Source organism: Crinia signifera, chromosome 2 (genome assembly GCF_055691185.1).
Source record: "Crinia signifera chromosome 2, ASM5569118v1, whole genome shotgun sequence".
Classification (NCBI taxonomy): domain Eukaryota; kingdom Metazoa; phylum Chordata; class Amphibia; order Anura; family Myobatrachidae; genus Crinia; species Crinia signifera.
In genome coordinates, this window is record NC_139218.1 from 254,054,845 (window position 1) to 254,077,832 (window position 22,988).

The window sequence follows — 22,988 nt, forward strand, 5'->3', positions numbered from 1 at the left end:
TTTTTTATCAACACAACTTTTATTTAAGAAAGAACACAAGTTAATAAGACATTTCCAAAGACCAAACAAAAGCACAGAGTTGTGGCGACTTGACCAGTTGCAAAAGCATAGTAACTGCGCAGTTATCGAAGTATTGAAAACAGGAACATGGCCACAGTTTTAATCCAGTTGAGGTGATTTGTACATGCTCTTTTTGAAGTCCATTTTACAGATCCACATATGCAAAAAAAAAAAAAAATCCCCTTGAAATGTACAACATAAACATAAGTCGCATCCAAGTAGTTCACAAAATGGATGTGAATAGTGGAGATAAATTGGAATGGGTAGTCAGGTCAATAAATAGCACGAGGATTTTTGGTGCTGTAATAGGCCTCACAAGCAGCTACATATGCAGACTCTGGAAAGAAGTCATCGTGATACTCTGCAAGAAACCTGTAAAGCAAGAGAACATTACACCATCAGATTTTTTTGACACTCACTATTTTCCATGTACTGTAATGAACAATTGCTGTATAAGTAACTTTAGAAAAGGATTTACTGACTTTAGTGCATGGCCAGCCGATCCCCCTTGAGGCGCCCGGGACCTTTAGGGTGAAAAGTGGCCAAATTGGACTAGTGTTTGGGGGCCTTAAAATGATATTGCTGACTGGTGGTTAGCCAAAGCAAACATGTTGGAAACCCAACCATTGGGGAAGGGGGTTGTTGGGAGTTTAATTTGTCTGATGTTAGTTTGTTCGCATATACTGAACAAAAATCGCTGATTGAGACTAGGTCGTTCTGCGCATGATCAGATTTAATACACTGCTTTGGAATTTTAGAGAATCTGCAATACCTTTCATGGCAATGAGCCGAATAAGGATTTTAAATGTGACTGCAGAACAAGTATATAGTACTTGCATTAAATAAGCGGCAGTGGAGAAAATATTTTATATTAGTAAAAAGTAAAAAAGTAGAAATATGACTGCTCCACCTCACTGCCCATTACATAAATTCAGGTGGCTCCACACACAGAAGACTAAAATTACTCATATTGCACATGTACAGGTAGGCACAAAATGTGAAACAGAAATAGATAATGTAAACATTACATCTGTGTAAAAACATTTCAAAATGAATACTGTCTGAAGGACAGTATTCAGAAAATAATAGACACGCATAACGAAAAATAAAACAGATAATGTAAACATTACATCTGTGTAAAAACATTTCAAAATGAATACTGTCTGAAGGACAGTATTCAGAAAATAATAGACACGCATAACGAAAAATAAAACAAACGCCCTTCTACGAACCTTAGAAAAAGTTCAATGTGCTTCAGCAAAACTTTCAGTTTTTTCTCGGCAAAGAACATTTTTCCCATTATTTCTGGAAGTTTAACTACAAGATAAAAACATATGTTAGGAGGTCGTATACAGTATTTGTATGGATTATTTTTTTTTTCTCCCACTCTTGCAAAAGAGATCTATTTCTTACCGAACAAGCGTAGCAAGTGTTGCGACCCATATATGTAAGAAGGTGGAGGCGACTGATCACTTTGAGGGTAATTCTCTGGCATTAGCTTCCACGACAAAACCTTAACACAAAAACAAAAAAAAAGTGCAACATAGAATTACTTTTTCAGTTATTCTCACAAAGTAGTGCAAAGACATGCCAACCTTACATTTTCAAATTGTATATATTATTCATACACAAAATTTCCCATATAAAAATGTTGTGATGTTTATATTTCTAAAAAAAACAATAATAATAATTGTAACTTTTGTCACTATTTTACAAAAGCTTCTTATTGTGGAAAATATAACAGCTTCAAGATAGGTCAGGTGGTTATTCCTCAGTATTAGATGATATGGCTCCAAAATTTAATTTTAAAATTACATTGATTTACTTTAGTTTGATAACAGTTTACTATCAAATTTACATTTGTATAGCAGTTACTGGTTTCAAAAAGCTTTCTTGTAAAAGACCAGAAATAATGCTGACTAAGCAATTGTAGCATACAAGTAGTATAATACAATCACTCAGACCTATCCAGTCCTTTGTTATAACCTGCGCTAGAATGATCACACCAGGTTAGATACAGCATCAAGGTGCGGTATAGCTCACAGACAATATCTAGGCCGACCAGTCAATAGGCCGACCCCAAAAGTTCCTCACAAGTGCTTTATTTTTAGGGTCATGTTTATACCAGAGCTTGTGGACCCCCAAATAGTGTAAAGCTATGCTTTCGGACAAGGTGCTTAGTCCCACTGGGCACACTTTGCCATCCATGAAGAGGAGTCCGACTGGGAGCGGTAAAGTATGGGGAAAAAAAATGTGAAAAGATCATGTTGACCTTTCCATGTGTCAACCGTTGTCATGTGGACAGATTGCTTGTGCCAACCCTTTGACCATGTAGGCCATGTGTGAACATATTGACTATCGGACTAGAAAATGTGTGACAGCCGTCTAGATACCAGCATAAAGCGCATTTTTTCTAAAATCAGTCTTAAATAAATAAATAAATATGACCGACTGCACCAAAATACATCTGTAGATACACAATGCAATGCTTGAGTCTGAAGCCTGTAGTTGGAGGCAAAACCGTGCATGGTTTCTATTCCAGCTGGCTGGGTAATTCAGTGTATTAGGACGACAATTTTTTTTTCTTCTAATCAATGCGGTTATAGTTTTGCTATGAATTGGTTAATGAGGCTTAAAGAAAGCTTTAATGTTTGGTTAGGACACAAAATGTACATTGCATGTATATTAGTATTCAAGGGAAATACACATTGCACAGGAATTTGATGACTGTCAATTGCATTACTCTATGTTTTACGCTTTTAATAAGGTTATTGACCTGTTCCTTAATTATAAACCATTTTACATAACAGTCAAGTAAGCTAATTCAAAACTAAAAATGAACCCATTGAGGATTTATAAATTTATCATTTTGTGTTGTCCAAATGGAAGCAATCCACAAGGTGGCAGTATTGCCTTAATTCCCAACAGGAGCGATAACATACTTCCACCTACATCCTTGTAATGCATTGTGCACTATAAACGAGTCTTACCTCATTCAGTTCATTGTTTCTCCGACCTTCAAGTCCAGAGAACACAGAACTCCCCTCTTTGCTAGGTGTTAAAGTAATTGGTGATGATGAGCCACTATGAACAGGTGTTTCTATTGAGAAAGAATAAGAGGTTTCCTCATTAGTCATAACATTATATATACACACACATGAAAAAAGATTATAGGGGGGGACCCCTCAAAATATTAGCACCTCACATGCATCATTTGGGAACACAACTCATCATACACAAAGGCAGAAAACAACTAATCCTACACAGTGGCAGAAAACTACCTCCCTCCATAAGTAAATCAAAGACCAGCAACTTTATACCACATAACTAAAGTTACAGTTTCGTACACAGTAAACTGTACCACAAGTGGACTATATTGAGTGTGCACACTAAACAATATAGTTAAATATATTGTTCAGTGATGAACCCCGGGTGAACATGACCGAGGAGTTGGTCGTTAATAATGCATGGTATTAAAATAAAATGGGTATTGTGTGTAAGGTTTAAGGCAGGCTGTTCAACTGAAACTAATTTCTACACAAAGGATAAGATCAAAAGCCAGAGGACAACCTACTCTTCTCCAGGTGAAGAAACAGCTTTGGCATTGATGTGGGAGTCTCTGGATGCCGGCGCTTGGGCTGTGGAGAAGCGCTACTCTCTGACATCCTATCACAGCTTGTACTGTGACGTGTTGAGCGTCTCAACGATTGTAATATGTCTGGCTCTGTTCGCCGCCTTTTAGGTGTTGCAGATTCTCCTGTTGTGGGCAGGCTGTCTGTAGACTGTGGAGTTGGTGGGTTTAGGAGTGGAGGGCTTGGCGATACTTCCTCTTGGTTTCTTAAATGCAAGACACAAATGTTATGGGCAATCCTATCAGTAACGGAATCACCATAATACAGTGATAAATTCTAACCATACAACTGCCATCAGTAACGTGAACAAATTATAATCTAAAAGCTCACAAAAAAATACCATAAAAAAAAAACTTAAATGGTATCTTCTGTACTAAAATGTCAGTAGCTATCACATTTCATGAGACTTGTATTTATAAATACAGCTTCCAAAATGAACTCCAATGAACACAATTTCATATAAAAAAATAAAATAAAAAAATAAAAAGTGAAAGTAAACTTGGTAAGAATGACAATAACTGTAACCCAAGTACATTTTTTTTCCAACCCAACCATCTCAGATTTTCCTGAAATTTGATACAATGATATTGCTAAAATGTTCCGTATCAAAGAAACTTTGTCCTAAGGTGCCCATACACGGTGCAATGATCGCACCCGTTATGGGCTGGATCGCAACGCAGCACATACTTTTTGTACTGTGCGATGAGATGCCCACGGGAACGCGCATTGCGAGGTGCTATCGCACAGTGCATGGGCACCATAAGTGATACAACATTTACGGGTACTCTTTACCTAGCACGGCGCCCACGATTTTGATCGTGGGCATCGCAGGTAAAAAAATCGCGGGCATCGCGGCCATTGAATGCACTAAAAATCGGGTGCGACGCGACCGACGCGATTTCCCATAGGGAACAATGTTAAATGTCTCAATTGACCCGATTTTTCTGTTCAATGCCTCAATTGACCCGATTTTTCCATAGGAAACAATGTCAAATGGCCCACAGAGGCCAAATAGCCACCCTGAAGTGTGAAATGGCCCCCACAATTGTTAACGCCACCCCACGATCAACCCGAAGCGTGGCGAGCGCAGCGAGCCCGCGAGGGGCGGCGGTACGCGTCCTACGACCTTTTCATACCCCCACTATCCACGCCGGCGTGGAGTTGAGAATAGAATAGTGTGGCGAGCGCAGCGAGCCACCGAGCCTGAAGCGTGGCAAGCGCAGCGAGCCCCGCGAGGGGACGCGGATACCTTCACAGGTAAACGCGTCCCTTCGCGGGCTTCACAGGTATCCGCGTTCGCTCGCCACACTATTCTATTCTCAACTCCACGCCGACGTGGATAGTGGGGGTATGAAAAGGTCGTAGGACGTGTACCGCCGCCGCTCGCCACGCTTCGGGTTCACGTTGATTGTGGAGTGGCGTTAACAATTGTGGGGGCCATTTCACACTTCAGGGTGCCTATTTGGCCTCTGTGGGCCATTTAACATTGTTTCCTATGGAAAAATTGGGTCAATTGAGGCATTGAACAGGAAAATCGGGTCAATTGAGACATTTAACATTGTTCCCTATGGGAAATCGCGGGCATCGCGTCGCACCCGATTTTTTAGTGCATTCAATGCCCGCGATGGCCGCCGTGCTAAGTAAAGAGTACCCATTTACGCTTACAAGGTCAACAAAAACTAATCATATACAGTATTTACTTCTGTTATAAAAAGGTTCTTGTTGATCTTGTTTTGAATCTAAGGGACAATAGTTATGAAAAATTTAGATTATATTTTAAAATGTTAAATATTAATGTCTATATTTCAAGGTCACGTGACCTTTCACCTTGAATGACTACAATTAAACTGTCCTATTCTTATAACACTCCGGTCTTTTGGAAGAAATGTTCAAATATTAACGCTTTCAACTTTTTGTGGTTCCATTCAAATTTTCCTTTCATTTGTTGCAGTATAACATATGTCACAACATGGACTAATATAAAGCACAAGTTTCTCTGCTGTAATATTGAATCATTTTTTTTTTTTTTTTCACACAACTTGAGTCATTTTTCAAGATTACATTTTGCAATAGTTTTCTGCTTTCATTCTTATCACTCTTGATAGGTTATACTCCCATACTGCTTAAACTTCCATTTAAAACTCTAGCTGCAAAGCTGATTCAGTCCCGCACGTGGTCAATTTCCTCATCAATTGATCACCGTTGACATGTGACATTATTGCAATCATCCCTGGTAGCATGATCTTTAATTGATTTGTACTGCTGCTGTGTCCTTTAATATCAAATGGGTTGCAGCACTGTCTTAATGTACTTCTTATCCATTTGTCACACTCTTGATCTTTTCACAGATAAACTGTATTAGATACAGTCCCTTGAATCACTATTTCGCAATGCAGAAGTTGCAGCCAGATTGAGAACACAGACACAATATAGGAAGGATAAGACAAGTCTGAACCTGCCAGTTTCATGGTTAGTGAAAGGGTTACAATTGCCATACCTAATAATTTTTTCTCGCTCTTCTTCTCCAAGGCTTCCCCAAATGAAACTTCTACCAAAGATATTGTAACTGTATAACATACAAAAAAAAAATACAAATACACTTTTAGATATTCAAGGTCATGTGACCTTGAAAATGTAGAAATCAATATTTAAAATGATAAAATATATTTTATGGAAACGATGGTCCTTTAGCTTTGAAACAAGACCAACATGAAAGTGCAATCAAATCAGGAAGTTGTGTTTTATTTGATGTCGCAAGAATAAATGTTACATGTTTGTCACCTGTTGTGTGAACACAGAGTATCGCTGAGGGCTACAATTTCATATATCAGTTATTTTAGGTCAACCATTTTACCAAATTTGACAAAAATCTTAGATGGTTTGGTTGAAGTTACCTTTTGACTTGCTATGAAATGACCCTTGTACACATCATAATATTGGTTTTAAGTCTTAAGGAGCCCTAATATGAAATACAAGGCCACAAATCAAAGTTATTTTGATAGAAAAAAGCACTTCAGCTGAATAAGAATATCAACACCTTGTACCTGTGTTTTATGCTGTTTGTCTATATTTTCATGGACTTGGATATAACTTGGATAACACAGATCTAGATATTTAACAAAACAAAAAAGGTCCATAAATAACTTACCTATTGCCAATGGATGCAATCTCCCTGATCGGTAGAAAAAACTTAGACGATGTCACCTTCTTATACTGCGCTTGCTCATATGGGTACAGCAGAATTAGCGGGAGTGTGAAGTCAAACGTAATTCTTAAACCATCCACCATTTCTTTGCAAAGTTCAACACTATAAGAAACATTTTGGAATTTCGGTAACTGAAGTGGACAAACTTACTATAAACGAAGAGGTAATGAAGATTCTCAGCTTGTGATTAGTGCTTCAAACAGATGCAGAGCTGCACAACAAATACTGAAAACAGAACTTACAGCACAAGTCATTGGACTGCATTAACAGGTGAAATAAAAGTTAGATATTTAAAATAATATTGGGTCAGATGTAGGAAGCAGTGAAAAAGGAGAAGTGAGGCAGTGGAGAAAAACCAATCAGCACTGAATTAATATCTATAATTTGCATAATATAAAAATATATACAGAATTACTAATGCTGTGTACACACTGAGATTTGACATTATATTTTGACTATATAATCAAAATCGTATGCAGATCGCACAGGTTTTTTGTCTTGCGATCCCGATTGGGTTTCCATTTGTGCTTTCACGGGAGCGGCAGAGAGGGCAGCAATGACTATATAGTGCAAATCTAATGCAGATTGTATGAATTGTATGTAAATAGTACAGAGATAGCAAAGATTGCATAGCACTTGAATCTGAAGTCGAACAACAAGGGAATCTCACCGTGTGTACACACCATTAGAGCAGCTGATTGGTTGCCATGGGCCACTTCTCCCTTTTCACTGCTTCATACATATACCCCAAATATTCAAATACCAACAATGGCATCCCCAATTTTACTGCAGATTAACTTCTACATAAAGAGGCATAGAAACATCACATACTTCAGAATGACATTGGAAAATGTTATAATGGATTGGAGAGAATTGTGCTTCTGCTCAATCCCTTATACCCCAGCTGATGGGTTCATTGGTAACAACATTTATGCAAAAAGCATTCACAGATGAATGAGCCGACTTCATGCAAGGAATTACCATCACATTCATTTAAAGCTAAAAGTGTATAAAAAGAATTGTAATCCTGACTGTGTCCAGGAGTATTTTTGAGTTTATGACATATTGGGTGTGATTCAATTGTTTTTGCTTGCCTAATGTCCTAATTTAAAAGAATTTATGGGAGAGCAAGGAGCCCATTTCAATAGATTTTTCTCACAATTGTGAGACATTAGCTAGATCTCTTAAGGGGCTTACACACAGGGAATTTTGACAGAGACAGACAGAGAGAGAGAGAGACAGAGACAGACAGACAGTGAGTTTGGCTAGATCCACTGGAGATTTTGAATAAGCAATTTGGTCTTAGTAATGATAGTCTATGATGTAGTCCAGGGGTGGGGAACCTTTTTGGGGACATGTGTGTGTGGTCCGGTGGCTGTGCAGGGAGTCAAGTACAGGGTAAATCTCTTGAGAGGTCGGTAGCTCTCATGAGATTCCCCCCGTACTTGACTCCCTGCACGGCCGCTGGGCGGGCAGGCCAGACAGATCAGCTGCGGGGGCCATATACGGCCCGCGGGCTGGAGGTTCTAGTCAAAAAAGCCTTGCCTGCACAGACAATCTATGCTAGACAATATTGACTAAGCAGAAGAAAAAAATAGGGAGATTTTGGCTAACCTTCTAGGAGATTTTGACCATCTAGTAAAAATCTCCTGCCAAAATCTCACCGTGTGTACGAGCTCTTAAGGTACTTACACACGGAGCAATATGATCGCTGGCAATCATATCGCTCAGTGCCCCGTTTTCATCAGCGACCAGAGATGGTCGCTGATGAAAATGACACTGCCAGGAGAAAGGGTAGGGGAAGTCACTCCTCTGACCAGCAACCATTAGGGGGATGAAAACGGGAGTGCGCACTCTTAGCTCGATCTCTTAAGGTGCCCATACACATTACAATTATTGTATACAATATTGCATCTCATCGCAACCTATAACATACTGGAGGCATAGAATAATAAATAGTTGCTGAGAAAGAATTCCTAGATAATCAAAGCAGCACAAACAGGAAAATGAGCCTGGTGAAACCGTTTCAATAATACTATCTAGAAAATCTGAAGATCAATGTACCATTTGGCAATGCATATACTGCAAGTCTCTTACTTTTTCTCTGGTGGAACGTAGACAAGATTCATGTTGACATTGGAAGTGGTCTGGTTATGTCGGATTCTTTCATTTGCGGAAAATGCTGCATTGATAGCAAAGTGTTTCACATAAGACTCCAGGATGGTAATAATGTTGGTCTGACAAGGCAGTTTAACAAGCTGAAACGGAAACCGTAAGTCATTTTTATTAACCCAAAAAAAAAAAAAAAAAAAAACTAAAATTTTATTTTTTTCTTTCTATAGCTGGACATAAATCACTAGTTTGTGGACTTACGTATTAATCTGGACACATGACATCAGTAGCAAAGTACACTGTCACCACATGCAAGTTTCTTCAAAAGCAACACAAGCATGCAATCAGAGTGATGTGTTAATGATGCATTACAGCTGCAATAAATGCTAGCAGTCATCCCAAAACAAGGTACCTTCTATATTTTAAAATAATAAAAACTGCAGTTTTCAGTTCACTATAGGCATTATAGCTCATGAGACCCAACTTTTAAGACTGGCAAGCAGGAAAAAAGAAAAACTAATGTTGATTTTCGTTTTATAACTATTACTAATATTTAAATATAGAGTATATTGGGCTGTTATGGATACAATGTCATTTTCTTCTACCGTTCCTTTTTTTTTTTATCGATCCCAAATAAATGTAATGCTGATTAATCATTTGCACTTTATATCCACCACCTGAAGTTTTGTGTTTGATTAAGCAGCAGGTGGCGGTGGGGGGGGGGGGGGGGGGGTGTTCTTTTTGAATTCAGTAACCCATAAGAAAGTGAGACATTGAAAAGGGATAGCCAACCTTAACACAACTGGACAATGTATGTAACAAGTTGGACACGAGTGACATACCTTGCTTTGTTACAGCTTCTCAATCATAACTGCAGTGCCTTGTTGGCATAATAGAAGGTATGTCCCATTGGCACATGCCACTAAAGTGCATGGCATTCCAAGTCTAGGGAATGGAATGGTGGTCAAGGGTGTCTGATGGCCTGGATATAGATATATAGATATATAGATATATAGATATATATATCTCTCTATCTGAGGTAACTGCCACATACCCTAATTTATAAATATGAATCCAATGCCCATTGGGGATTATATTGATCCACATTAATAGATTTCAGTGTACAGCAAGTAGTATTTAAAGATAGTCAATCGTAGACAGCATTGAAAAACAGTGAACATGTCCAAGGGAAAACAAATGTACCCGCTTGCGCTTATTTATGTAATAGCAGTCTTCTTCTAGCTTCTTTTTCAAGATTTCAGGAATCTCTATAACTATGTTTTTTTCTTCCATTTCCCGTTTTGAATGAATATCTTGTTCTTCTTTCTACCAAGCAAAGTAATACAAGTTAGTAAAAGAAAAAAAATATTTCGCCACCATGAAAATAATGCGTGTGTGCATCATTTCTACCAAATATAGGAGATAGGGCCAAAAGATAGTAAACAGAAGTTTTCATTAAAACAGACTACTTGCATATACAGTTACTGTATCCCATTACACAACCTCAAGCGCACCTAACATATACCAGTGCCCCACCATGGCTATATTAGCAGACATTATATTTAATCAGGAAATTAAACTCTAATGGACAAAAGTCCACTCAAACGTCTCTTACTACTCTGCATTTCATAGATTTAATTGCATGTTTTATACTGAGAATATTTGCCACTGAGAAGAGAAGAATCCTTTCCTTATTTTAATCAGATCTTTGTTGCCATGATTCGTGATCAAATTATAATAAACAAAAGGCTGGAATACTTGTATTGTTTAGGATTTCTAAAGGCATCGAATGCTGTTTTTTGATTCTATGCCTATATATAGATTTTGATTTAAAAAAAACCCCATAGATCTATCACAATGGTGTCTTGTCCAAATTTAAAAAAACATTTGCAAACTAATGACCACACAAGGCTTACATGAGGTTAGTGAGCATGTGCTGCTTTCCACAGTGAAGGCAGTCATCTTGTCAGCCAAAACATTTATCCACCACAATAGTAAAAATCTAGAGTTTACTTTAATACCTTCCTCTCGTAAGAAAGTTTAGCTCTAGAAATGACATACCATTTCTGCCTTGTCTTCAAAGTCACTTTCCTCACTCTTTATTTCTTCATCCGTCCCTTCATCGCTGTCCTCTGATGAACTACTTAGTGCTAGGAGATAAATATAGAGTTACCTCAAATGTTTGTGTTATGAATTCTTTTATCTTTTAAAGCTGCACAACAGAACATAAACATTTTTGACTAGGCTCCCTGGAACAGATTTACTGTTAGTATAAATATTTTCACACAGGGCTTGCACATGAACAAACAATATGTGGATTAGAAATTCAACAAAAATTTAATTTAGCACTTCATACACGAGAAATGACAAAAATTAGGTGGAAAACATTTTCAAGTTCATAAAATTTCTTCAAATATGCCAGAAAATTAAAATTCACAATCCTTTTTTTTTATTATTATTATTATTTCTGTGATCACGATCTGTGAATTAAATTATTAATGCATACATATCGAAATACTATCTACAAAAAAAAAAAAAAGCGTAATCTCATAGTTACATAGTAGGTAAGGCTGAAAAAAGACTTGCATCCATCCAGTTCAACCTACTTTATTATAATAGATTATCCATTGCTGTATAGTATGTTCTGATATTTTAAAGACAGATTAGATTTCTTATTTGTACCCATGGATGTCCTTAAGCAATAAGTGCCTATCCAACCCTAGTTTGAATGCTTTAATTGAGTCAGCCGACACCACCTCTCCAGGAAGAGAGTTCCAGAGTTTGACTGCTCTGACCGTAAAGAAATGTTTTCTTCTAACTGAACAAAAAAATGTTTCTTCTAGTCTATACTCATGCCCTCGCGTCCTAGATTCCTTTCTAGTAGAAAAAAAGGTGTTTGACAGATCCTTATATTGGCCCCTGATATATTTGTACATGTTGAGCATATCCCCCCTTAAACGTCGCTTCTCTAATGTAAATAGTCCCAAATTGCTTAATCTCTCCTCGTAGCATAAATTCTCCATTCCCCTAATGAGCTTTGTTACTCGTCTTTGGATTTTTATCTAATTCTATGATTTCCTTTTTATAGTGTGGGGCCCAGAACTGCACTCCGTATTCTAGGTATTAAAACCCCCACAACATTCAATATTACTCTGCATCTATATTAAACCCTTGAGTGGTGGACTTTCCTGGGGCAGTTTTGTCCTGCCCTAGAAATACTCAGCACTCAAGCTCAGCCGCTGGTCTTCCGCAGAAGCCCCTGTTCCCCTTGAGTTGGCTGTTGCCATCTGAGGGTTGCCGAGTAGCCCCGAACTTCCCCCAGTGGGGCCTGGCATCAGTGGGGGGCAGTGGCAAGGGAGCCCCAGCAATCACACATCGGGAAGGTATGCGACGGGGAGTGACACACGGGTTGTATGTGCCCTTAAGGAGATGGTGCGCCAATGGTGCACAACTGAAGGTACCACTGATGCACACCTACTTAAAATCAGTGGCAGGCCCAGATGTTTTCCCAGAGAGCCCGGGCATACTACCGAAGTAGTTAATTAACAAAACAGTGTGGAGAAACTGATGCAACAACAGAAGCATTTGCTGGAAGCAATGCAATACCCATAGTTATTTAAAAAAAATAAAAAAAGTATCTTGTAAGCAATAAGATTTCTACAGTTATTTGCAAAATAGGAAAGACTGTGGCTTTACAATAAAAACTAGAGTTCCTGCTAAATAGCTTCTGCGGTATTCCATGCCGTGGTGATTCTTAAATGCTACAATGCAATACGTTCATTTGATGCCAATATGCATATTTGGTGAAACTTGTTTAACACAATCTAAATAGCAACTATTTGAGAAATGTATGTAGGTCACTGCATATTACTAAATCACTACACTGGTCAATGCAGACTACCACACTGAAAACACAGGAGGTATTTGTGGACAGTCTGGCATTATCCGGACGTCAAACATATTGTATACTTACAATGGTCATCGTTGTCTTCTTTTTCATTAGCAGGAAGACTTTTAAGAACAGAGTCTACCCCAGGCAGCCTACACCGTCTCTTCTTTCTACCTTTCCTTCTCCTAAGAACATAAACACCAATGAAACTCAATGTGCACAGTGCAAAACATTGCGATTGATAAAGCAGTCATGAAATGGTTTGGGCTTGGCCCATTTAGTCAGCTCCTAGTAATAGAATTGGTAGATGATGTATATCAATATATTCCCCAGAAAACATTTCCAGCCAGAAAGCCCAATGAAGTAGCTGAATTGGGGCATTTGTAAGAATGAAATCCTCAGTTTACATTGATTTAAACTCAAGATTAACATTTCACATATGAATTCTTCTAGTCTTCTTAGATTCCCAATAGTCTGAACCTTTTTCATAATCAAACCCTGGTCCCTCTAGTGAAATCATCATCAGATAGTGTGCTCTGCTTTCTGTCATTCCTTAAACAAGTTTTCATTTGTTTTATAGTAAAAAGTCCTCCTAGAGCAGCACAGATACTACCCAATTGCTGGCTACACAGAAAAGGGGTGCCAGTAACAAACAAGCAGCTGCTGAAACACAGAGTGGATGAGAGCAGTCTACTTTCTTAAGAACAGAGCTCTGAGACTACCAGAGGGATAACGCAATATACGGGGTAAAAAAAATACAGTTGAGTCAAACGGACTGCATGATAAATAAACCACAAAGAACACGGCAAAAAGTTAATGAAGGTGGGTAGCTTGATCGATACTATGGGCCTTATTCTAGTTCACTCTCTGACAAAATCCTTCTAGATGGACAAAACCATGTGCACTGCAGGGGGGCAGATGTAAAATGTGCAGAGAGAATTAGATTTGGGTGAGTTATTTTGTTTCTGTGCAGAATCAACACTGACTACTTTATTTTTACACTGCAATATAGATCTCACTTTGAAGTAAAACCCCACCCAAATATAACTCTCTCTCTCTGCACAATTAATATCTACCGCACCTGCAGTGCACATGGTTTTGTCCAACTAAGAAGGAATTTGTCAGAAAGAGTGAACCAACATAACCCCCTATATGAGGTAGGTAGAGCAATATGAAGGGGGTGGGTTGAATGTAATAGCGTCAGAGTCCGGCAGCCACCTGGGATACAAGCCGAGCTTGGACATTTTATTAAAGGGTAATCGTTTACAAGGCATTCTATTGTTTTGTAAATGATGGCACCTTTCAAAAAAACAAAAATTATTTTGATCGGCATACCACACACCTGCTGAACTCAGACACCAATACATCCACTCATTTTTGTGGGTTTCTGGTAACCCGCCTCACTTAATCCCGTTTTGTCCCGGTCATCACTTCCTCTCGCCCCCATCACCACACTCGCTCTTGCCCCCCGTCTCCTGCTCTATCCCTGTCACCTCCTCTCTCCCTCATCACCACACCCACTCTTGCCCCCGTTACCTTACCCCCTCTTGCCCACTGTCACCTTAGCCCCTCTCGCCAAGATACCTCACATCCTCTCACATGCCGCCACCTCTCCCACTCGGCATCAAACTCCCTTCACCACACCCGCTCACCCTCCTCACCTTGCCATCCTTATCTTCAGCACGTCACCTCACTCCCTCTCACCCCTCTCTCTGCCCCCCACCCCATCTCTTTCCTCTTATTCACTCTCTACCCATCCCCTTTTCTCTCTTCCATGCTCTTTCTATCCTCCAGCACATGTCTGTTACCCTCTCTCTGCCCTTGCCTCTTTCTCCCCTGCTCTCTACCTTCTCCTATGCAGGAGGGTCCGCACAGCTGCCACTGTCCTGCTCCAGACTGGTCCTTGATGGTCAGTAAGCTGCACACCAGCACCCAGAAATGCCACCCATCACAGCCCGACAGCTGCACCCCCCCACCCCCCCCCCCCCCCATCACTGGACCTGACAGCTGTACCCTCTCACTGAGAGAAAAAAAAAATACATTTTTTATAAAAAATGTTCAAAACAGGCAGGCACTCAGAAGTTGGATGAAAAAAAAGTTTACTGGTTTGAAGAAAAGTTTGTTAGATGTGTGGGGAACTGTCAAGTTGGAGGTTTGAAGGGTTTAAGAAAAGTTGGTCTGATGTGTGGCCAGCTTCAGACAAGACTTTAATCGGGGTGTTTCGATCAGTAGCAAGACATATCGGTTAATAATCAAGATGGGTTCAAGCATGTACACTAAGGATAATAACAGTATTTCAAATCCAAAGAACCAAATCCCCATATACACTGCCCCGGCCATTCATCTGCTGGTATTACCAACAGATGAGCGGCGGAGTGGATGGCTTTCCATAACGTCCTGCTATGGAAAGCCATCCACCCCGGGGAAAATCGATGAAGTAGGCAAAAACGCTTGTGTATGCACTGAGCTTTCTTCAGCCCAGCGATTTTCCACATAATCATTATCCATACACGCTGGCCAAAAACGGCCAGTGTGCATGAACCTTAAAGATTTCAAAAGCAAAATCTCTCTATTGGACAAAACCATGCTGCACTTTGTACCATGTGTATAGAGAGTTAGATTTGGGTGGGGTGTGTTCAAACAAATCTAAATTGCAGTGTAAAAATCTAAGCAGCCAGTATTCACTCAGCACAGAAACAGAATAACCCAAATCCAATGGAGTCTACACACGTAGCGATTTCAGGCCATTTTCCGAGCGACGTTACTTAAATTAACTACATCGCTCAGAAAACTCCTACATCACTGTGCATGTAGCGGCCCTGCACGTCGCTATCGCCTGGCGATTCATATCCAGCACACTGGATAAAATCAACCGGTGTCAGGGTGACTGTTCTCACTCCAGAACGCTGGTCCTGTGAGAACCCTCATCTACACACAGCTGCGTGTGTTGGTCCCATAACTATCTGCACGTTACATTTGCCCATTAGAGAGATTTTGCTTTTGAGACCCTTACTGAATAACCCAATAAGTTCAGTGCTCTCTCTATAAGCAGAATGTAGAGCTGTGAACGCAGTCTTTCCAAATATTCTTTTCTGCAAGAAAAGATTGAGTAAAATCTGATTTTTTTTGCTTGTCAGGTCTCAAACAAGCATAGGTTTCAACTACAATGTTCTGCAATTTTTTCATTGTAACAATGCACTTTCTTTGATGTCTAGTGTGATGTAAAAGATGGTACCATATATAACTTGTTCCGTTCTTGATAATCTCAAAATATCTTGGGATAGTCTCTTAAACAGCGGGGAGTTGTTTCTGCCTTGTAGAGACATTTGTAGTAAAGTTGCCTGGGCTGCATCAATGGCATAGCCTGCTGTATGCTACATTTGATGTGAAGGGTTTGGTTCATTACAAAGAAAAAAGCATGAAAACAGTTCTTGGGCATTTGGACTGCCCTGGTATCAACCAAATTATGGATGGATCTATAAGAAAATACCTTATATTCATGAATTAGTGAGGTAAGAGCCAATTTGGTAATCAACTTGTCAAATGCGTTAAGATTGCCATTTGCATAAAATGGGCCTCAACTGCTAGTTTCCAAGTCTTCTTCTGGTACAGCAAAAGCTAACATTCCTAACAGTGGTCCAGCCGCATTGATGCTTCTCCAACCTGACAAGGACGACCACAGACTGCTTTTTAGAGTAAAAGCTATTGGTCTAAATTCTACCTCTTTAGGTTGGTTCTACACCTAAAACACACAAATAGGTATAGGCTAAAGGAGAACATTCCCAATCAAAATCTGTTAACAAGGCATCTTTACAGGGAGGCAAACCAGGATCACACATATCTACAATTTCTAAGATAAATATTGACTGATATCAATGAGGCAAAAATTCAGCTGTTCGTTTACAGTGATCTTCCCAAGTTGCAGAACTCCTGCTTGGTCTGACTTGCGAGTTGACTAACATACCTCAATGCCAACTGCTTCTTAAAGGCAAAAAAAATTGCTACTTAATGTCAAAGACAAAAGGTTATTAACGGTACTGGAAAAATTCTCTCTGACCACGTCTCATAGTAAGCCTGTATTGTAGCTTTACCCTGCCCTACCCAATATCAGCATGTTCCAAGGAGAAAACCTGCGTTATGGGACATACCAATACGTGGAAAGTTTGCCTTTCCTTAAAACTTTCCTTAACACCCCAACCAAAAATAGAAAAAGGGGTAAAGATTATGTGCCACATGTGATAGCCTGCAATTTAGCCGCAGGATTTTAAGAGGCAAATTTTACTTTTTTTTTTTTAAATGGCAAACCTGATTGGTTATGCCTTAAATACATGCAGAAAAAGTATGCTTTCATTACCTGTTTCTTACCTATTTGCAGCTTCCAGACCTGACCGCAATGTCAACATATAAAGACGACGCATGTACCCTTGCTTAGGGCTGCTCACAGACTCAGTACGTTCCAACAGTGCTTTCCTGCCATCTTTGCTTCAATACATGTAAAAGAACATGGGAGTGGAGTCAACTACTTTTTATCAGCTACCACACTACAGCAATGGAAGCTGTGAATAGGTAACGAAAGCATACTAAATGTGCATATGCCTCCAATAAGGGAAGTTCAAAGAAAAACATAATACAAGATTGTGAAGCCTTTTAAAGGTCAATAAGGGCAGAACAAACCCATCGCGTACCATGTACGTTGTCTTATATGTGGACAAACGATCGAAGATATATAGGCATAAATAATTTTTGTGCTCACACATTAGGGGGAAAATTTAGTAAGCGGCTGATTGTTGGCCGTGGGATATTTAGAGCGCAACAATTTTAAATGCATAACCAATAGTGTTTGAATGCCGCAGCTTAAGTATAGCCCTGTATTTTAGGGCCAGTTACAGGTCAGCTGACTCCCTATCAAATTCTGTAGTCCAATATTTAATGGCAGTGTATCAAATGAAATGATTATAGATATCGTTTATATACACCAAGACTGTGTATGCGAGAAAAAAAAAAAATACATGATAATAAACATGCGACAATGAAAATACACTGACAGTTATATAAAAAGCTATATATACACAGTTTGGCTAAATTTCAAGAGTGCACAACCTAGGAGAAATAACGATGAAACCCATTATATACAAAATCATAAAAAATGGGCAGTTATTGGTGTTTTTGAAAAGTAGCAAGCCACAAAATATTGCAACAAATCATATGCTGCCAAGACTTTGTAGCAGAGGGCCTTTTTTATGGCTTGGGTTTTACCTTGCCTCTGTATGGGGCACCCGATTTACACAATTCAACTTCGAGATTAAGGATATCCTTAAAGTAAGAAGCAATAGGTAAATCAAACAGATTTGTGGTGGGTATGTCAATGTAGGAGTCTACCTAGGGAACCTCCTTACATGCGAGCCACGGCTTTCCTTGCCAATTTTCTTTGTAATCTTCGATTTTCATCAGTGTCACGAAGAACATGGTCTTCTGCAGCCCATCGATCCCAACTAAAGTAAATAGGAAAGGAAAGGGAAATAATAATGTAAAGCAAATAGCACAGCTGCATATAAAAAGGCATAATGCTAATCTGCTTGGATATTTTTTGTTAGTATATATAAAACAGTTTGATGACCATTGCTTTTGTTTTGTTTTTTAATACACCACCAATGAATTCCTGTACAGCATAAAATGTTCAGGAAAGAAATACAGCTATTCCTTTAAAATACATGTACAATATTACAAAAGGAATTTTTTCCAAAGACTTTTATGGTATACATGACAATAATGCCAAATTACGGTGACAGAAATTGTCAACATTTTGCAGCTAATAGAACCAGGCAATTATTTTGAGCCTCTCTCACTATTATTATAGTCTAACAGATGTGTCTTCACATATCTTTGCTACTGCTGCGCAAAATAGGCCCTCTTGGCACATCAGGTACCTTCTTTGTTGTTGATAAAAGTGTCTTAGTCACAACGCAATGCGACTCGGACACACAGGGAGACTGCTAACTTTTTGTATATAGGATACTAGTATATCTGTGTGCGACAGTCTCTGAAGCTGCCGCTTTTCCCCCCACTACAGGTTCTGTTCTGCATACAGACTCAGTTAATATACAAGTATCATAAAATCAATCCGTATAGTCTTGTGCTTCCTAGTTGCATTTTCAGCAAAGAAAAAGAAATAATAATGTTATCAAAGTTGCATAAGACCTTGCGACTCACACCAATCATCTAGATGTATCTAGATGTAGGAGGGCACATCTGTATGTTGAGCTGTATAGCATTAAGGGGTAGGTGTAAGTTATCAGTTATGTGCCAGACAGACAGACAATGCTGCAAAGGCTTTCAAAAATCACAACGATCGGCTTTTTAAAGTCTATGCAGTCTGTGCACAATGCAGAACCCATAGGCTAATCGACATCACACACCGTACTACAAAACGCCAGGGCATGCCTGCGTTTTCCCTGACACTCAAAGAAACCGGCCAATTACCACCAAACACCGGGTTCCTGTCAATCTACTTGTGAACGGCTTGTCAGAAAAGACGCTGGAGTTTTTCACCATTTGGCCTTGCGCATCCATAAGTGGCAGTCTTGCAAAATCGCAGGGCTGCGATCAGGTCTGAATAACCCCCACTATGTTTCCTTGTCTACATCGGTCATGCCATCTACAAAATAACGCGCGGATGTGCATGACAATGCATGAATGGTAAGCGGCACTGACTGTTCCGACACCTGCAGGTATCATTGCCAAGTTCACACACAAAATTTTTTTATGACCAGAGGTGCCGTTGGAGTCTTAAATAACCAGCACATGTGCACAATACAAGCAGCGCTGGGCCCGGACAGCAGATACAGCTGACAGGGAGAGTGCACTTTGCAAACGAGGCAAGTTAACGCTCTCCCTCTTCAGCAAGAGTATATTTAATACATGCTGCCAATGTATGGACCGATTTAGCCACACTACAAGTAAAGGTCGAAACGCACAGAATCATAAATCCCCCCCTCAGTTTACAAGCACCCAGTACAGTATGTACTGTAAATAATTATGAAAGGTGTAGGAGAATAATGATATTCTCCCATATATCATTCTGAACTACAAAATACTGCCACTTGCTTCCTGCATGCGGTATCACCCTATTTTGGAAATCTATAAAACAAACATAATTCACTCATAAATAGTATGGCATTTTGTGGGTAATCGGAGAATGTCATGGTGGAGGGGTGTAATTGATGCATTGGGCGAACATCCTTTGCTAGCACAATGGTAATTTGCCATCAATAAACATTATGAAGTTTACAAACAGATTAGATAACAAAATAAAATAATATTTTCACTGCACTAGGATGATTACACTATAATTAACTGTATGATTACCAAAAATGGTATCTGCAGCATGAGTGCAAAATCAAGAAAAATAAATGAAATGTTTGTGCCTGTTTAAAAGTGTAGAGGAGGCCCATCAAAAAACACATTGGGCGAGATTCAGCAATAATACCCGGTGCACATCGCCGGCATTCGCATAGTTAATAATCGCATATGCACTAACATATGCGATTATTAACGCAAAAGCGATGCCCGGCGATGTGCACCGCCCCCCCCCCCCCCTACCTGCCGGAACCCTTACACGGCTGTAAGGGCTCCGGTTCCTCCTCCCTGCACTCACTAGTGGTGCAGGCAGGAGGAAATCACTGGTCCGGGCAGCACAGCAGGAGGCTGCCCGGACACAGGTAAGGGGGGTGCGGGGCGGATCGGCGGGGGACGCGAAGGAAAGCCCATAGGCTTCCATGGGATTACGCCAAATAGGAACTGGCGTAACCCCCCGCAGCGAAGCCCCAGCAATGGAGCTTTGCTGCATATGAAAATGCGGTAAAAACCCAGAAAACTGGGTTTTTACGGCATTTTCAGCTTGCTGAATCTCGCCCAATGTGTGATCAGTGGACAAAGGATAGAAGAAATAGAAGTGTAATAATTTCAGTGCTCATTAGGAGTATTCACTAAGCAGCCAACTGCTGACAGTTCTAACTGCCTAATAAAAAGACAAAACAGTATTATGTGCAAAACCAAGCCCATGAGAAGTGTCAGGGTAAATAGGGTTATACTTTTGATGAAGTTTGTCTCTGAAAACATACATAGTAAAAAATGCAGTTTAATAAGCCCATAAAGTGGTGTACCTCACTGGGCACAACCTACCTTCTATTCCAACCATTAAAATGGATCAGATACTCAGGATTCTTCCTGCCCTTTTCATCTTTGCCAACAACAATATCAACAACCTAGGCAAGAGAACAAAATGTATTTAGCAAAGACAACATACAGGAAACAAGTAATACTCCTATTCACACATCAGTGTGCGGGTCCCCAGTGACAGCTGACCTGTGGGTGACACCTGACCTGTGGGTGACACCGGTAACTGCACGGAGTAGCTGGACGCTGCAGCCACACGGGCACACACCACAGCGGCTGCATACAACGGCGCACTGCGTGCAGAGGCAGACAGCGCAGGGGTAACCGCATACACGCTATACAGCGCATGTAACATAAGGGGCAGCACAGGCATGGTGAGCTGTTTGTGTAGAGTACACTGGGTGGCTATGGCGGTTTAAGTATAGCCCCCTCTCTCCCACCCGGGGGTCAGGAACGGGCGCCCCCTCCCCGGCAGCCGCAGCGCGCATTACCTTGGCATCGTACAACACTTTGGCCTTTGTCGGGTCTGGTTCGAAGCAGAGAACTTTCTCCCCTTTTTGGAATTTCAATTTCATTCCCCGTGCGTTCATTTGTTCATCATGGCGGAGAGCAGGAAACGGCGACACTCCCGCGGCGGCCTCAGCAGCGCCGCACAGAGCACGGCCCGGGCTGCTGCCGCCACCTTCCGCCTCGTTCTGACGTCACCACCGGCCCCGTCACGTGACCGAAGCTGCTGCTGCTGCTGCTCACCATCATCATCTTCTTCTTCATCAGCCTCTCTCGTCTCGACTATATAACTAGACGCATTGTTAATTTGCTGCTGCTAGGGGGGGGCGCAAGTCCAGAGCACCGGCCCATAAGTAACAGTGCATAGTTACATTTAGGTTTTTTGTTTAAAAAATATGTAGTAATTAAAAAAAAAAAAACAATAATAGGACACTACAGGCTGCACCCCTGTATAATAATAGGACCCCACAGGCCGCTCCCCCTGTATAATATCAGGACACCATAGGCTACTCTCCCTGTCTTACAATAACAACAGGACACCACAGGCTGCACCTAGGGTTACCACCATAGGCGTGCACACATTGAGTGTTAAGGGTGCACAGGCACCCCCTAATGCTGTGCCCCCACCCCCACACTTTTTGCTGCTAGTAATACCAGCAATACCTTTTACAAAAGACTTTTGCTTTTTAGACCTGTATTCCATTAAAATATGCGCCCATCAATCAATTATGTGTGTTTTGCATTATTAATTGTATTACACCATTGTCATATCACTACATATCTGTGTCATCCAGATATGATTTTGACTTTGTTTGCATGTACTGTTACACAGAGTAATTAGAAGATTAAAACTGAAATAGGCGGATATAATGGTGTGGCTGAGAGACGTTTTATATTGTAGTGAGTGCACGCCTGATTGGCAGTGTTAGACAGACCCAATGGCGGTGTTAGACATGCCCAATCGGTGGTGCTAGGCTCACCTTTTTGACAGTGCACCCCCTAATATAATTTGCTGCGCACGCCTATGGTTACCACCTTTTTGTTGAGAGATTCCCGGACATTGGCCCACCCCTTGACACACCCACTGACCCACCCAAGTCCCGCCCCCAGCCCCGCCTTATGTTGATTTTTTTTAAACCTTTGCTTCAATTAAATTCTTGATTTTGCATACCATAATGCCAGTTACATGTTATATCACACACATTAATGGACATTACAAGTTGTGCCACACATCGTGATGCCAATTACATGTTATGCCATATACCTCAATAGCCATTACACATTATGCCAGGACTCAACCAATTTTTTGCAAACGAGGGACAATATGGACAGTGCGCGCCGAAGGCGCGCGCCAAAATTTTCAACATGCCAAGGGGCTTCATGCTCGATGCCAAGGTGGACTGAATTT

The 22,988-nt window shown here is 40.4% G+C and overlaps 1 protein-coding gene across 6 annotated transcripts; it reads right to left on the reverse strand.

Moving 5' to 3' along the window:
- On the reverse strand, positions 1-21,792 carry MSL3 (MSL complex subunit 3). Of its 6 annotated transcripts, none has more exons than XM_083174319.1 (15): positions 21,565-21,792; positions 21,080-21,162; positions 18,295-18,390; positions 17,264-17,380; positions 12,983-13,083; positions 11,071-11,159; positions 10,213-10,335; positions 8,995-9,155; positions 6,841-6,999; positions 6,190-6,291; positions 3,635-3,897; positions 3,051-3,160; positions 1,474-1,573; positions 1,293-1,377; positions 1-432 (listed from the first exon to the last, which is right to left on the reverse strand). In XM_083174319.1, exons 1-15 carry the CDS (start codon positions 21,661-21,663, stop codon positions 333-335), a joined length of 1,788 nt encoding a protein of 595 aa, XP_083030445.1. In that variant the 5' UTR covers positions 21,664-21,792; the 3' UTR covers positions 1-332. The 6 variants fall into 6 exon arrangements, with proteins under 6 accessions (XP_083030445.1, XP_083030446.1, XP_083030449.1 ...); XM_083174320.1 differs by having other exon boundaries at positions 6,190-6,258; positions 21,565-21,791; XM_083174323.1 differs by lacking the exon at positions 17,264-17,380.
- Positions 21,793-22,988: the final 1,196 nt, after the last annotated feature.